Raw genomic sequence first — 15,443 nt, 5'->3', positions numbered from 1 at the left:
TCACCTGTGTGTTGGGATGATCACGGAGCAGACCCTCCCAGAAGCTCTTCTAAGGCACATAGAAGAGAAGAAAGTGATACAAGAATACCAGCATGGCTTCACTAATTGCAGGTGCTACTTGACCGAATTTGTTGTGTTTTATGATGATGTAACTGCAGTGTACAAAGGAAGAGCCACTGATGTCATCTATCCGGTCCTCTATAACATCTGTCTCTTGAAACTGGAACAGACATGGATTTGATGAGTGCACTGTCCAATGGACAAGGAATCGGATGTAAGATCAGTGGCAATTGGTGCCCCTCAAGGATCTGTCCCAGGATTGATGCTATTTAATATCTTAATCAGTGACATCAGCTGTGGGATGGAATGCACCCTCAGCATGTTTGCAGATGACATTTCTGAATCACCTATAAATACTAATAATATCCTGAACTAGCTGTAAATATTATTTGTTAATGATAAAGATTATCCACATAGAGAGATAGTTCCTGTGAATGATAATAACAATGGAATTAATGGTAGTAAGAAAATTACTATTAGCAATGGTAAGTGATGGTGATAGTAACAGTAGGTGATATTACAAGTAGGTAACAGTAATAATAGTGATAATGAAAAAAACACAATAAAAACAACAGAATCCCAAATAATAATAACATCCCAAATAATAATAATATCCCAAATAATACCCCAATGACACTCCAAGATTGTAATAATAACTGCAAACATACCGAATTATAATGATTACATGTTTCTGAACTTTTGGGAGTAATTTTCTTGTCCTGTAGAGTTTCAGCCTTCCAGCTGGACTAACCCAGCCATACGCTGCTGATAACGCAGGAGAATCGTAGAATGGCCTGGACTGAAAAGCCCACAATGCTCATCTTGTTCCAACCCCCTGCTATGTGCAGGGTCACCAACCAGCAGCCTAGGATGCCCAGAGCCACATCCAGCCTGGCCTTGAATGCCTGCAGGGATGGGGCATCCACAGCCTCCTTGGGCAACCTGTTCCAATGCATCACCACCCTCTGGGTGAAAAACTTCCTGCTAAGATCCAACCTAAACCTCCCCTGTCTCAGTTTAAAACCATTCCCCCTTGTCCTATCACTGCCCACCCCCACAAACAGCCATTTCCCCTCCTGTTTATATGCTCCCTTCAAGTACTGGATGCCCACAATGAGGTCTCCCCAAGCTTTCTCTTCTCCAAACCAAACAAGCCCAGCTTCCTCAACCTTTCTTCATAGGAGAGCTGCTCCATCCATCCCTCTGAGCATCTTAGTGGCCTTTCTATCCATCTATCCATCCATCTATCTATCTATCTATCTATCTATCTATCTATCTATCTATCTATCATCTATCCATCTCTCTACCTATCCATCTACCTATCTATCTATCCGTCCATCTATTTATACATTCATCTGCCTATCTTTCCATCCATCTACCCATTTATCTATCTATCTATCTATCTATCTATCTATCTATCTATCTATCTATCTATCTATCTCACAGAATTCACAGAATTGTAGGGGTTGGAAGGGACCTCTAGAGATCATCGAGTCCAACCCCCTGCCAAAGCAGGCTCCCTACACCATGTCACACAGGCAGGCGTCCAGGCGGGTCTTAAATATCTCCAGAGAAGGAGACTCCACCACCTCCCTGGGCAGCCTGTTCCAGTGCTCCGTCACCCTGACTGTAAAGAAGTTCTTCCGCACATTCATACGGAACTTCCTATGCTGTACTTTCATCCCATTACCCTAGTCCTATCCCCACGCACTACTGAAAGAGACCAGCCTCACCACTATGGCTCCCACAACTCAGGTATTTATAAACCTGGATCAAGTCCCCTCTCAGCCTTCTTTTCTCAAGGCTAAACAAGACTCAGTTTTCCTTAAAAGGGGTTCCCCCCCTGTTTTTTTTTTTTTTTCTCCTTCCACATGGGAGATTGTTCCAGCGCCGCTTCACCATCTTAGTGGCCCTCCGCTGGACTCTTTCCAAGAGATCTCTGTCTTTTTTGTACTGGCGAGCCCAGAACTGGACACAATATTCCAGATGAGGCCTCACCAGGGCAGAGTAGAGGGGGAGGATCACCTCCTTCAACCTGCTGGACACGCTCTTCTTAATACACCCCAGTATGCCATTGGCTTATTTGGCTACAAGGGCACACTGCTGGCTCATGGTCAATCTGTCGTCCACCAGGAGGCCCAGGTCCCTCTCAACAGAGCTCCTCTTCAGCAGCTCTTCCCCCAGCCTGTAGTGGTGCATGCAATTATTTCTACCTAGGTGCAAGACTCTACATTTGTTCTTGTTAAACCTCATCTGGTTTCTTACTGCCCAGCTCTCCAGCCTGTCCAGGTCTCGCTGAATGGCAGCACCGCCTTCAGGTGTATCAGCCAATCCTCCCAACTTCATGTCATCACAAACTTGCTGAGGGTGGTCACTATCCCCTCATCAAGGTCGTTGATGAAGATGTTGAACAAGACTGGACCCAGCACAGACCCCTGGGGGACGCCGCTAGTTACAGGCCTCCAGCCAGACACCGCACAGCCAATGACAACCCTCTGCACTCTGCCAGTCAGCCAATTCTCAACCCACTTCACCATCCACTCATCTATCCTTATATAGGATATATATCCATCTATACTTCCTCAGCTTTGTTATAAGGATGTCATGGGGGACAGTATCAAAAGCCTTACTGAAATCAAGGTAGACTACATCTACCGCCCTCCCCCGTCCACCCAGCTAGTGACATCTTCATAAAAGGCCACCAGGTTGGTCGAGCACAACCTCCCGTTGGTGACCATGCTGGGTACTCCTGATAACCTCCTTATCACCCAGTTGTCTGGAGATGGCATCCAGCACAAGCTGTTCCATCACCTTCTCTATCTATCTATCTATCTATCTATCTATCTATCTATCTATCTATCTATCTATCTATCCATCTGAATCATGAGAACAGCTTTTACACATTGTGTGAGCAGTCTTTTGCATAACTTGAGCAGATATGTTCTGAAGGATGGATGCTTGGGTAAATGTAAGCTCAAGAACAGAAGGTGGAGGAGGCCATGAAGTGTGTTTTCGAGTGAAGATAAGAAAGTAGAATAGATGTCCTGTTGTTGAAGATGGCAAAACAGATGCCTCAGCTCAATGTAACATCAGTGGGGACCAGTATGAGCTACTCCCCATTGAAAGTTTGGAAACTTACAATGAGAATGCATCCCACAACCACCAGAGATGTTAGTTATTTCTTGGAATTTCTGCCCGTGTCCTTGGAATCTAATGAATATATATATATGCTATGCCTTTACATATGTAGTCACTGCTTCTGGCATTGTGCATGTTGGTGCAGCAATCCCCCATGCATGCAGTGCTGTAATGAAAGGAATACTCTCTGCTTGACTGTGAGACCCTCTGAGAGAAGGACTCCTGGGCCCACCTGCAGCTAGTCAAGATGGACAAGCGTTGCTCTCAGAGGTGGTTTCTAAAAAGTGACCAGCACTGATGGACCCCAATGCCTTCAAAAGCAGTTTCCCAGGGGACCTTACTAACTAGTTCCCTGAGTAGCCCAGAATCTGCTCTCTCCATCTCCAGGGTAGAGGTTTGGGTGGCAGTTTCCTCCTATCACCAAAGATTTTAATTGTGATTTTAATCTGCCAATGGAGCTGGTCCTGCCCCGTCAAACCACCTTCATACTGTAAAAGGGGATAAAGTCCTGGTGGTGCACATGAAGAACATGCACCCAAAGGAAAAAAAAAAACCCACTGGCATTTTACACTCTATCCCAGCCCACAATGACCACTGCACATGGTTATAATATGAACCATGATTATTAAATAGTTATAAGCATTTTGGACAGTTGGACAAGATGTTCTCAGTGGTCTTTTCCAAACTTAATGATTCCCCGATTCTATGATAAGGCTCATAGTGGTACCTATCTGTGAATTATAACAATGGAAGTAATATTAGTAATAACATTACTGTTGTTAGTAATGGCAGTAATAGTAAATGATAGTGATAGTAATAGTGGAGGATAATAATAGTAAATTATAATAATAGTAAATAATAACAGCGATAGCGATTATGATAAAAATAATAATAAAAACAATAATAGCATCCTGAATAACAGCATCCTAAATAATCACGTCCCAAATGCTGATATCCCAAACCACGGCAACCCAAATTAAATAATCACGACACACACCCCGAGTAACAAGACCCCCAAGCGATGCTTTACCCCTGCGCTCCTAAACTCCCCCTGCAGGACTGCGGACCCCAACGTTCCTCCTCCTCCATCCTTTCTTTATGGGAGGAGGAGGGGTGGGTGGGGGTCGAGCCACGTGGGTGCGTCGCCCTGAAACCCGGCGTCCGAGCATCCCCAAGGCCGCGCGGTTCCGCGGGCGCTGCGCTGCCCGGTGCCTTTAAGCGGTGGCGGTGACCGTCCTCGCACGACGCTGACATCAGTGCGGCGTCCCCAGGCTGCGCATCCCGGCCTGCGCCAGCAGCGCCATGGCGGCCAGCCCGGCCTACGGCGAAGAGAAGGGGGGGTCCTCCAGCCTGGGGGAGCCCGAGTACGGCCACGACCCCGCCAGCGGCGGCATCTTCGCCTCCGACTACAAGAGGTGGGGACGCGGGGACGCGGGGACGCGGGTGGCACATGCGCGCGCGCACACACCCCACGGAGACAATGGCTGCGGGTGGCGGTGACCCCGCCGCGGCGTGGGGACACGGATGGAGATGCGGCATCTTGTGCAAAGGGATGCGCCGCCTTTTTGAGGGGAAAGCGGCGGTTTGGAGCAGGGGGGTGTGGGGAGGAGTGGGGATGGGAAGCAGCCTCCTCGCTGTCCCCCGGGGGGGGGACATGGCTCCCAGATACGCACCCGCTACGGCACGGGGTGGGGGGGGCTGCAGGATCCTTATGCCCCCGTGAGCATGCAGTGCCCAATGGCACCGGGATGGCAGGTGTCACATGCGGCCAGCAGGCTTTAGGGGACACGGGGATATGGGGGTGGGGGGGCTGGGGAACGGAACGGGAAAAGGAAGAGGGGAAAGCAGGGTCTCCCCCCCCATCCGGCAACATTCACCAGCATGGCATGGCACTCAGTCCATTGTCCACTAGCACTGTCCCCTATTACCAATCCTCACAAAATGTCCCCCACGTTGTCATAGTCCCCCTTCAACTCAGCAGTGTCCCTCAGGCTGACCGTGTCTCCTACCTCAAACCCCTGCCTGTGTCCCCCCTGCTGGCACTGACCCCTCAGCCCCTGTCAATATTCCTTATTCTGACTCTATCCTTCCCCACCCGCCCCCTCCACCCCATGCCGTGTCTCCCACTCTGTCACTGTGCCCCGTCTTAGCCCTCCCAGTAATTTTCCCAAATTCCTGACCTCCTGGCAATGTCCCCCATCCCTGACCCCTGGCAGTGGCTCCATCACCCACGTGCTGCTCAATCTGTCTGTGGCCACACTGGATCTGTTGTTGTCACCATGAGCCCTATGTGCCACCCGTCACTCTTCTGGAACACCCACAACTGTCCCACCCCTTTGGGGATGTCCTCAGAAAAGACTGAGCCACTCAAAGTCCCCAGGGGAGCATTTCCGTGCCATGTTCCCACATCCTGGCTACAGGATGGGTGGCACTTGGGACTTCAAAGCACCTTGGTGGCCTTGTTGGGTTGTCAGCGCAACCCAACCCGAAGCCCAGCATCAGGTTTCAGGAGGAGGAGCAAGGCCACAGCCCTGCCACCATCCCCGCTGTCCCCAGGACCACCCTCAGCCATAGCAATGCTCTCACTGCCACCTGTGCAGAAGCTGCTGCGGCCAAAATCGGTGGCAGGCAGTGATGTGGCCGAGGAGGTGACTAGCCCAGTGCTGGCCACCGAGGCTGGGCCACCTACCTGCTACAGCACGCTGCGTGCTGACGAGCTGCGGCCACTGGCAGTCCCCAAGGATGAGGTGGCTGCCAGCACCGGGCAGCCACCACGGTAAGACCTCCCCAGGGAGACCCCAGGGATAGTGACAGTGGTGGCTGGGGATGAGCATTGTCCTAGGAGGTCTTGGGATGTTGTGTGCCCCAGAAGACTGTCACCAAATAGTGGAGCTGTTTTGGTGCAGATCTGTCCTGGTTTGGGAAAACTGCTGTTTTGTTGTGAAGATGGGGCTGTTGTGGGTAGATGCAGACTTGCAAGTCCCCCCCAGTTTGGTGGGGACAGATATGTCTTATAAAAGGGGACACTGCTCGCAATTACCACACCAAGAAGGGCACGGGGAGAAAGCTGTTTGTTGGGGTGCATTCACAGCAGCGTGCCCAGGAGGGGACAGGAGACATCCAGCTGATGACCAGGAGGGGGACAGAGTTGGTGGCCAGTGCCATGCCAGTCACTCAGCTCCTTTTGCATGCAGCTGTAACCCAACTCCTGCCCTATCAATATTGCACAGCCCCAGGGGGTCAGGTTGCAGGCATCTCTCACCATGGGAAAGGGCTAAAAAGGGGGCTAAAAAGGGCTAAAAGTGGCCAGCAGCGCTTTCCACCCTGACGTGGTACAGGCACGATGACCTCAAGGAGATGCTGGACAGCAACAAGGACTCACTCAAGCTGGAGGCTATGAAGAGGATCGTGGCGGTGGGTTGCGCTGTGTGCAGCGCTGTTCTGTGCCATGCCGGGCTGTGCTGTGCCATGATGTGCCACACCAGCCACCTCAAGTCACACCACTCCTTCCTTCCCTAGATGATCGCCCGGGGCAAAAATGCCTCCGACCTCTTTCCAGCTGTGGTGAAGAATGTTGCCTGCAAGAACATTGAGGTGAGCTTGTTCCCGGGACTTGGGGTGCTCCCTGTTTGGGAGGGTCTTGGGAGTGTTTGGTGGTCCCTACAATCTTGGTCTCCACCCCGTAGGTGAAGAAGCTGGTGTATGTGTACCTGGTGCGCTACGCAGAGGAGCAGCAGGATCTAGCCCTGCTCTCCATCTCCACCTTCCAGCGGGGACTCAAGGTGGGAATAATTTCTGCCCCTTTCTGGGGCCAACAGGAAGGCTGTGAGGCTGTCCTGGCTCCTTGCAGCAATGCATATATCCCAGTAGGACCCCAACCAGCTGATCCGTGCCAGTGCTCTGCGCGTCCTCTCCAGCATCCGTGTGCCTATCATTGTGCCCATCATGATGCTGGCCATCAAGGAAGCTGCATCAGACATGTCCCCATATGTGCGGAAGACAGCTGCCCACGCCATCCCAAAGCTCTACAGGTGATAGGATGGCTGCTGAGAATGAGGGAGACTCATTGAAAGCTCTGCACATCTTTTTGCTCAATTTCTGTGGGCTCAGATCTTGGTGGTGGAGTTTCAGCTGCTTGGTGCCAAGAGGGAGGGAGGATTTATGGGGCTAGATACAATCCCACTCACACCAAGCCCACTCTTCCCTTGCAGTCTTGACTCGGATCAGAAGGACCAGCTCATCGAAGTCATTGAGAAGCTGCTGGCGGACAAGACCACAGTGAGCTCTGTTTCTCTCCTATCCCCAAATGTGAAGATGCTGTTGTCCCTGCTGAGCCAGCATCCTCCTGGAGGTGCCACCATCTCTTCAGTGCCATCATCCTCACAAGGATGTCACCATCCTAGTGATCTAGCATCCTTACAGGGATGCAGCCATACCCACAGAGATGGCATCCTTGTAGGATGCCATCATCCCCATCAACCCATCATCCTCATGGGGAAGTCCCCTTCCCCATAAAACCAGCATCTTCTTGGAGATGCCACCACTCCAGTGAGCCACCCCAACTTTCCCTCCGTAGCTGGTGGCTGGCAGCGTGGTGATGGCGTTTGAGGAGGTCTGCCCAGAGCGCATTGACCTCATTCACAAGAATTACCGAAAGCTCTGCAACCTGCTCATTGATGTGGAGGAATGGGGCCAGGTGGTGATCATCAACATGCTGACCCGCTATGCACGTACCCAGTTCCTCAGCCCCAATCAGAATGTGAGTTTGGGAACCTCAGGGTGTCTTAGCCATCTTGGAGTGTCCCCGGCCACCTTGACACCAGGGATGCTCCAGTGTGCTACTGCTGTGGTTAGGGTTTTAGAGCGAAAGTGTGTGTTGCTGACAGGAATCCCTACTAGAGGAGAGTGCAGAGAAGGCTTTCTATGGCTCCGAGGAAGAGGATACCAAGGATGCCAAGGCAGAGGCTGCCTCGTTGGCCAAGCGCAAACCCTATGTCATGGACCCCGATCACCGCCTGCTGCTGCGCAACACCAAACCCCTACTGCAGAGCCGCAATGCTGCAGTGAGCCCAATTCTAGCCCTTCTTGTCCCCAACGCCAACAGCAGTGTCCCTCAGCCTTGGGCTCATGATATGCCCACTGGGCAAGAACCCACCATGGTGCTGGGAATGTCTTGAGAGATCTCCAAGGGTGGCATTCCCCGGGGTTCAGCTTCCTCCCTGTGCTGCTGGGAACAGCAATTCCCTGGCATGTCTCCATGAAGCACTGGGGACAGGCAAGTGTCTCCCTGCAGGTGGTGATGGCTGTGGCACAGCTGTACTTCCATCTGGCACCCAAGGCAGAGGTTGGCGTCATTGCCAAGGCACTGGTGCGGCTCCTGCGGAGTCACAGGTATGTGGCACATGGGTTTTGGTGGTCACCCCCACCCTAGAGGACATGGCCAGTGAGACTCATGGGGAGCCTCAGACATCCTGAATAAGGGGTGGAGGCATTGTGGTAGCACTGCCTTGATGGTGAGTCTTGCCCTGTCTTCATGGGGACATACTGAGACAGGGGTCTGGTCTGGCCCCTGATGGTAGTCCCCTCTCTGTCCCCACAGCGAGGTGCAGTATGTTGTGCTGCAGAATGTGGCTACCATGTCCATCAAACGGCGGGTGAGTCTGGGCGCTGGTGCTGGAGGAGTCAGCCTTGTTAACTCTGGAGTGGAGTGAGGACTGTCTGGCAGCCAGTCACCAGCGCCACCTGCCCATGGGTGAGCGTGGTAGAGACAATGATGGTACTAACACCACTGTCTCTCTGCTCAGGGAATGTTTGAGCCCTATCTCAAGAGCTTCTACATCCGCTCCACAGACCCCACACAGATCAAGATCCTCAAGGTGAGCTGCAAACACCTGGCAGGGCCCAGGACTGAGGACTCTGGGGCTCCTTGGAGCTCTCCAACATGGAGCGGCCATCCTCCATGCTGGAGGGACAGGCAGGCACCATGGACTCAATGTCCTCAGGTCACATCCCCAAGATGACTACCTTTCCTTCCTTCCTGCAGCTGGAGGTTCTCACCAACCTGGCCAATGAGACCAACATCTCTACCATCCTGAGGGAGTTTCAGGTATGTCATGGCCACAGGCAGATTTAGGCACCATGTTGCTATTGTGGCATGGCTGTGGGTGCCAAAATGCCACCATGCGGGGGGCAGAGGAGAGCCCCAGTGGGAGGAGAGAGATGAGGCTGTGCCAACCCCAATGCAAGGCCCCACATGGTGCAGACACCCAGTGCTGCCACACAAGTGATATGCTCTGCCTGTGCAGACCTATATCCGCAGCATGGACAAGGACTTTGTGGCAGCCACCATCCAAGCCATTGGGCGCTGTGCCACCAACATCGGCAAGGTGCGGGACACCTGCCTCAATGGTCTGGTCCAGCTCCTCTCCAACCGGGACGGTGAGCATACATGGTGGGGGGTGAAATATGGGCACTTTGTCCCTCAGGGAGGATCCCCCTGAGGCAGAGTCTCTACCCACAGAGCTAGTGGTGGCTGAGTCCGTGGTTGTCATCAAGAAGCTGCTGCAGATGCAGCCAGCTCAGCACAGTGAGATCATCAAACACATGGCCAAGCTCACCGATAACATCCAGGTAGGTCAAGGCATGTGTGTCCTTCTCTGGAGCAGAGAGGGTGGCAGTGATGCCACATGCCTGGGGTTCTTCTGCAGGTGCCAATGGCACGGGCAAGCATCCTGTGGCTGATCGGCGAGTACTGTGAGCACGTGCCCAAGATTGCACCCGATGTGCTGCGCAAGATGGCTAAGACTTTCACTAATGAGGAAGACATTGTTAAGCTGCAGGTCATCAACCTCGCGGCCAAGCTCTATCTAACCAACTCCAAGCAGGTACCCTGGGCACATGACCCCACTGCCTGACTCAGTTTCCTTATCCCAAAGACTGCCCTAAGCATGTCCCTCGGTGCAGAGCAAGCTCCTGACCCAGTACGTGCTCAACTTGGCCAAGTACGACCAAAATTATGACATCCGCGACCGTGCTCGCTTCATCCGCCAGCTCATTGTGCCCACTGAAAAGAGTGGGGCCCTCAACAAATATGCCAAGAAGCTCTTCCTGGCTCAAAAACCCGCTCCCATCCTGGAGTCCTCTTTCAAAGGTACCCACTCTGCTTGCAGGGTGTGGGGACATGGGGTGAGATGTCACTGCAGTGCAATTCCTGAGCTGCAATCACTTCTCATTCTGCCATAGACCGGGATCATTTCCAGCTAGGATCTCTGTCCCATCTGCTCAATGCCAAGGCTGTTGGGTACCAGGAGCTGCCAGACTGGCCAGATGAGGCTCCAGACCCCTCTGTGAGGAATGTGGAGGTGTGTGGGGCACCCTGGTGTACATGGGACATACTAAGGTCAGGGCATCTTGCTGGGTCTTGGGAGAACTCCCGAAGGTGCCACATATCCCCCCTGGGTGACCGTTCAGCCACACTGAGTGAGAACCCTAACAAGCCTTGTGTCAGCAGGTTCCTGAGTGGACCAAGTGCACCAGCCGGGAGAAGAGGAAGGAGAAGGTGGAGAAACCTTTCTACTCTGACTCAGAGGGGGAGTCAGGGCCCACAGAATCAGCAGACAGTGGTGAGGACGTGGTGGAGCCATCATGGTGGGGCATCAAGCAGAGGACACCACGGTGGGGCGTGGGGCCAGGGTCACCATGCTAAGGACATCCCATCATACTGGGGAAGCTAAGATGTGGTAGGAGATGTGGGGGTGCTGTAGGATGCCATGAGCAGCTCTGGGGACATGGGATACAGTGGGACACTGTGGGGTATGGTGGAGATGTAGAGACAGAGCAGTGGGACTGAACCATGTCCCCTGCAGAACCCGAGTCCGACAGCGAGGAAAGTGGCAGCAGCAGCAGCTCCGGCACCTCCAGCTCCAGCAGTGAGGAGGAGGATGAGGAGGAGGAAGAGGAAGGCAGCGGGGAGCAGTCAGAGGACAAGGAGGAGGAGGAGGAGGAGGAAGAGGAGGAGAAGAGGAAGAAGAGGAAGGAGAAGGGAGGCTCCCGGAAGGCATCCTCAGGGAGCATGGGCAGGTAACCTGGGGAGGCTGGATCCCCCCAGCCAAGCTGGTGGCATGGCCTCCCCTAAAGCTTCCCTCTTCCTGTTGCTCCAGCGAGGAAGAGGAGGCTGGGGGGAAAAAGGTGAAAAAGGTTGCAGGGCCACAGGGGAAGAAGGGTCATGCTGAGACCTCATCAGAGGAGGCCAGTGCTTCTGAGAGCAGCTCCTCAGGATCGGACTCTGGTACTGAGGCACCAACCATGGTCCAGGCCAAGCGGAAGAAGGCGGTGAGAACAGGGCCAGGAGGAGGTTGGGGGAGATCTCTGCACTCTGCTCACCCCATGTCTCTGACACATTGTAGATCCCTAGCAGCAAGGCTGGCCCCAAGGAGATCTCCTTGCTCGACCTGGATGATTGTGAGTGGCTGAGTGGGATGGCCATGGTGTTGGCTCTAGGGAAACTGAGGCATGAGTGCCTGCAGGGGGATGCAGGGAGGCGTGGGGTCTCTGGAATGGGGACAGAGATGGTGGGAGTGGACGGCTCCTGTCTCCTGAGGCTGGTCGTGGGGGAGGTGACTGTGCCACCAGGATGTCCCATGCTGCAGTTTCCCCTCAGGTGGTACCTGAGGGACTTGCCCTTGAGACTGTACCACCAGGGCTGTCTCCATGTGGCTGTCCCCATGTGGTTGGTGTCCCTCTGCTGTTTTCTCACGGGACTGCACCACTGAGGCTGTCCTCATGTGGTTGGTATCCCTCTGCTGTTGTCTCACTGTAGCTGTCCTCACACACCTGTAAATACTGTCCCCATGTGGTATCCTCATAGGGCTGTCCCCATAGGTCTGTGTCTGATTGGAGCTTTGTTAACCCTTTCCTCCCCCTGCAGTCACCCCCCCACCTCCCCAGCCTGTCCCATCCAGCAGCATCATCTCCACCAGCCTGGTGACTGATCTAGAGGGCCTCACGCTTATCGACACCTCCCTGGCACCTGCCGTAAGTGTCCTCTACGTTCTTCCCATGGGCCACCCAGACCCCTGTTGCCCACGGGGTGGGCTTGGTGGCCCATATTGTCCTGTGGTCCCTGGCAGCTGCTGAGCCCAGCTTTTGGCGCGGTGAGGACATATGAGCTGCTGCACCGCATGGCGGGTGAGGGGCTCTCAGTTGAGTACTGCTTCAGCCGCCGTCCCTTCCCGGGAGATCCGCACATGGTGGCTGTCCAGATCCAAATCTCCAATAACACTGATGCCGAGGTGAAAAGCCTGCGGGTCAGCGAGCCCAAGCTGCTTGCGGGCATGCGGATCCAGGAGTTCCCCGAGATTGGTATGGTGTAGCAGGGCACCAATGCTTTGGGGATGAAAGGGGACAGTGGTGGAAGGGAGGGGGACACGGTGGCAGCCCTGTGCTTTCAGAGAGCCTGGCACCTGGGGACACAGCCAGCGTGGTGATGGGCATCGACTTCTGCGACTCCACCCAGGCAGCCAACTTCCAGCTGTGGTGAGTGACTGGGTAGGAGAGGACAGGAGGGGTGTCCCGGGGGATGGAGACAGTGGGATGGGTATCAACAACCCTCTAAGGGACACAGGGCTGCAGGGGACAACAGATAGCAGGGCAAGCCCTTTGGCTACCCTAAGGGTTGGGGAACAGCAGGACAGGGTATGAGGGAGCCCAAGGGGCAAGGAATGGCAAGACAAGGTTTCATGACAGCTAGATGGGCACTGGGGGAAAAGGGATATCAGCACAGAGCATTGGAGTATCCCAAAAACAGCAGAACGGGGTATGGTGAACTGCAGCAGACAGTGGGGCAGAAGGACGAGGACACCAGGATGGGCCTCAGGGTCCTTCCAAGGGAGGAGGAACACTGGCATGGACACGGGGACAGTGGGGCATGTACTAGGATACAAGGAGGTGGAAGCAGTCCCTGGTCCAGCCTGATGGAATTCCCTATTCTCCAGCCATTTTGTTCCTCCATTTCCCTCCAGTCATCCTCCTGCCTGAGCTGGCTTAGGGTTAGGGTCAGGGCAGGGGCAAGTAGTGTCCTCTCATGCATCCCCTCTCACCTGCCTGTCTCCCCAGCACCCACACGCGCCACTTCTACGTTTCCATCCAGCCACCAGTTGGGGAGCTGATGGCCCCTGTCTTCATGAGCGAGAACGAATTCAGGAAGGAGCAGGGTAAGTGGCAACCAGGGCCATGCTGGGGGGTCACCCACCATCCCCACGGTGGCACTCACTGCATGCTTTGTCCCCCTGCCACTTGCGCCATGGCCCAGAGCACTTTGCACGGCGGGGTGAGGGTAAGTGGCTCTAGAGTAGCTCCCATTTTCCCCTCTGGCAACAAGGTTGTCCTGTGGGGTAGCGGGACATCTTAAGATCCTGTCCGTGGGCCTTCACAGGGTCCCCAGACCCCTTTCTGCTTGGCACAGGAACATCATGTCACTTCATGGTGAGTGACAGGGATGCCCTGGCCCCGTGCCACCTCACTCCAAGAGATATGTCTGTAGTGAGCTGGAGATGCCAGGATACGGTGGGTGCTCAGTGCCCGTGGAACCTGGCTCTATCACCTCACACTGCTGCTGCCTGGAGGAGCCCATCCCTAGAGACATGGGACAGGCAGGGTGACAGGGACAAGCCTGGAAAGGGTCATGGAGGAAAGTTTTTCCCAAATCCACTTCTGCCAAGGTCTAGGGAGACAGGTCCTCACTGAGGATCCAGAGGTGTCCTGAGACAGAGCTGAGCTGGGAAGGCACAGGACTGAGGGCTTGGCTTGAGGACAGCAAAATGGGCCCTGGTGGGGACGTGGCTGCTATCAGTGGTGGCCAGAGATAAGCAGGACATCTGCTGCCCGCTCCAGGGAAACTGACGGGCATGAGTGAGATCACGGAGAAGCTGACACTGCCTGAGAAGTGCCGGAGCGACCATGCCATCGTCCAGCAAGTGACCGCGGCTGCCAACGTGGGACGTGTGCCCTGTGGAGCTGACAACGAGTACAGGTAGCCTTGTAGCATCTCAGCTTCCCAGGGACTGAGACCCACTGCAAGAATAAGGTTGGGTCTGGACACACACGGTTCTCCATTCCGCCTTACCCAAATGAAATCAGCTCCCTTATGAGGACTCTTGGGGCTTCCTTTAGGATAAGGAACCCCTCACACAACCCCCCTGTGGCAGTGGCTGTGGGTGGCAGACACCTCACTGCACCCCATCCCAGGACAGGGTGACGGTGCAGGGCTCAGCTCATCCTAATGCCTCATGTTTGCTGGCGGGCAGGTTTGCGGCCAAGACGGTGACCAGCGGGAGCCTGGTGCTCATCACCCTGGAGTGGCGGGAGGGAGCAGCGGCCCAGCTGACCATCAACAGTGAGAAGATGGTGATCGGCACCATGCTGGTGAAGGACATCATCCAGGCCCTGGCGCAATGACAGCTGGGCCCCTCCACACTCCTCCACCCCTCTGCCCCGCATCGCTCTCCCCAAATCCTCCTGTCCCTATTAGGGGGTTATTCCCTGCCCCAACCTCCATGGAGCGGGGCAGGATGACGTCCCTCAGTGGGGACGTGGTGGCTCCAACCACCCATCTCTCACCAGTTGTCCCATGTAATCCTATTTATTATGGCCAATAAAGCTCCCCTCCAACCCGCAGCCTCCTCCTGCAGTGTGTGTGTGTGTGATGGTTGGGGCAACCCCTCAGGAGGCCTCACAGGGACACCTCACCGCAGCCTTCCTGTAGGTGTGGAGTGGGAATGACTTTTTCCTGTAGGTGTGTAACCATTCTTCACTAGGAGAGTGGTTAGGTCCTGGAACAGGCTGCCCAGGGAGGTTGTGGATGCCTCGTCCTTGGAGGTGTTCAAGGCCAGGTTGGACGGGGCCCTGGGCAACCTGATCTAGTAAATGTGTATGTTTGGTGGCCCTGCCAGGCAGGGGGTTGGAACTACATGATCCTTGAGGTCCCTTCCAACCCGGCTCATTCTGTGATTCTGCGTGATTCTGAGTGGGGTGTGCACAGGAAAGGGAATGACTCAGAATCACAGAATTATCAAGGTTGGAAAAGACCTAGAAGATCATCGAGTCCAACCATCACCAACACTTCCCAGTTCAATCATATCCCTCAACACTCTTCACACTGATGGCGATAGAGATGGGAGAACAGCTTTAAACTATCAGGAGGGATGTGGAGGTGAGGTGTGAGGGCACCCAGAGGCGGTGAGGCGCTG

General features: G+C 54.3%; 1 protein-coding gene across 5 annotated transcripts; it reads left to right on the top strand.

Annotated features, from left to right (window-relative positions):
• The first annotated feature begins 4,324 nt into the window (after positions 1-4,324).
• Positions 4,325-14,871, top strand: AP3B2 (adaptor related protein complex 3 subunit beta 2). 5 transcript variants are annotated; one of them, XM_032446889.1, is made up of 28 exons: positions 4,325-4,613; positions 6,537-6,612; positions 6,718-6,792; positions 6,885-6,980; positions 7,069-7,229; positions 7,410-7,476; positions 7,775-7,957; positions 8,085-8,261; positions 8,492-8,589; positions 8,798-8,852; positions 9,003-9,074; positions 9,242-9,304; positions 9,504-9,636; positions 9,719-9,828; positions 9,906-10,082; positions 10,162-10,348; positions 10,441-10,559; positions 10,709-10,820; positions 11,064-11,277; positions 11,358-11,526; positions 11,604-11,658; positions 12,125-12,231; positions 12,327-12,558; positions 12,648-12,732; positions 13,312-13,409; positions 13,508-13,531; positions 14,089-14,227; positions 14,502-14,871. In XM_032446889.1, exons 1-28 carry the CDS (start codon positions 4,501-4,503, stop codon positions 14,650-14,652), a joined length of 3,348 nt encoding a protein of 1,115 aa, XP_032302780.1. In that variant the 5' UTR covers positions 4,325-4,500; the 3' UTR covers positions 14,653-14,871. The 5 variants fall into 5 exon arrangements, with proteins under 5 accessions (XP_032302780.1, XP_032302779.1, XP_032302781.1 ...); XM_032446888.1 differs by having other exon boundaries at positions 11,358-11,529; XM_015872756.2 differs by lacking the exon at positions 13,508-13,531 and having other exon boundaries at positions 4,326-4,613; positions 11,358-11,529.
• The last annotated feature ends 572 nt before the right edge of the window (positions 14,872-15,443 follow it).

This window comes from Coturnix japonica, chromosome 10 (assembly GCF_001577835.2).
Source record: "Coturnix japonica isolate 7356 chromosome 10, Coturnix japonica 2.1, whole genome shotgun sequence".
NCBI lineage: Eukaryota > Metazoa > Chordata > Aves > Galliformes > Phasianidae > Coturnix > Coturnix japonica.
Note: the sequence above shows the minus strand (reverse complement) of the source record. Positions and strands in the feature narration are given on the sequence as shown.

Excerpts from the sequence above, each read along its gene's own strand:
- AP3B2 (XM_032446891.1), top strand. The coding sequence starts at position 5,388 with ATGTCCCCCATCCCTGACCCCTGGCAGTGGCTCCATCACCCACGTGCT. Across the intron at positions 8,590-8,797 it reads CGGCTCCTGCGGAGTCACAG|CGAGGTGCAGTATGTTGTGC; the intron begins GTATGTGGCACA and ends CTGTCCCCACAG. Across the intron at positions 11,659-12,124 it reads CTTGCTCGACCTGGATGATT|TCACCCCCCCACCTCCCCAG; the intron begins GTGAGTGGCTGA and ends CTCCCCCTGCAG.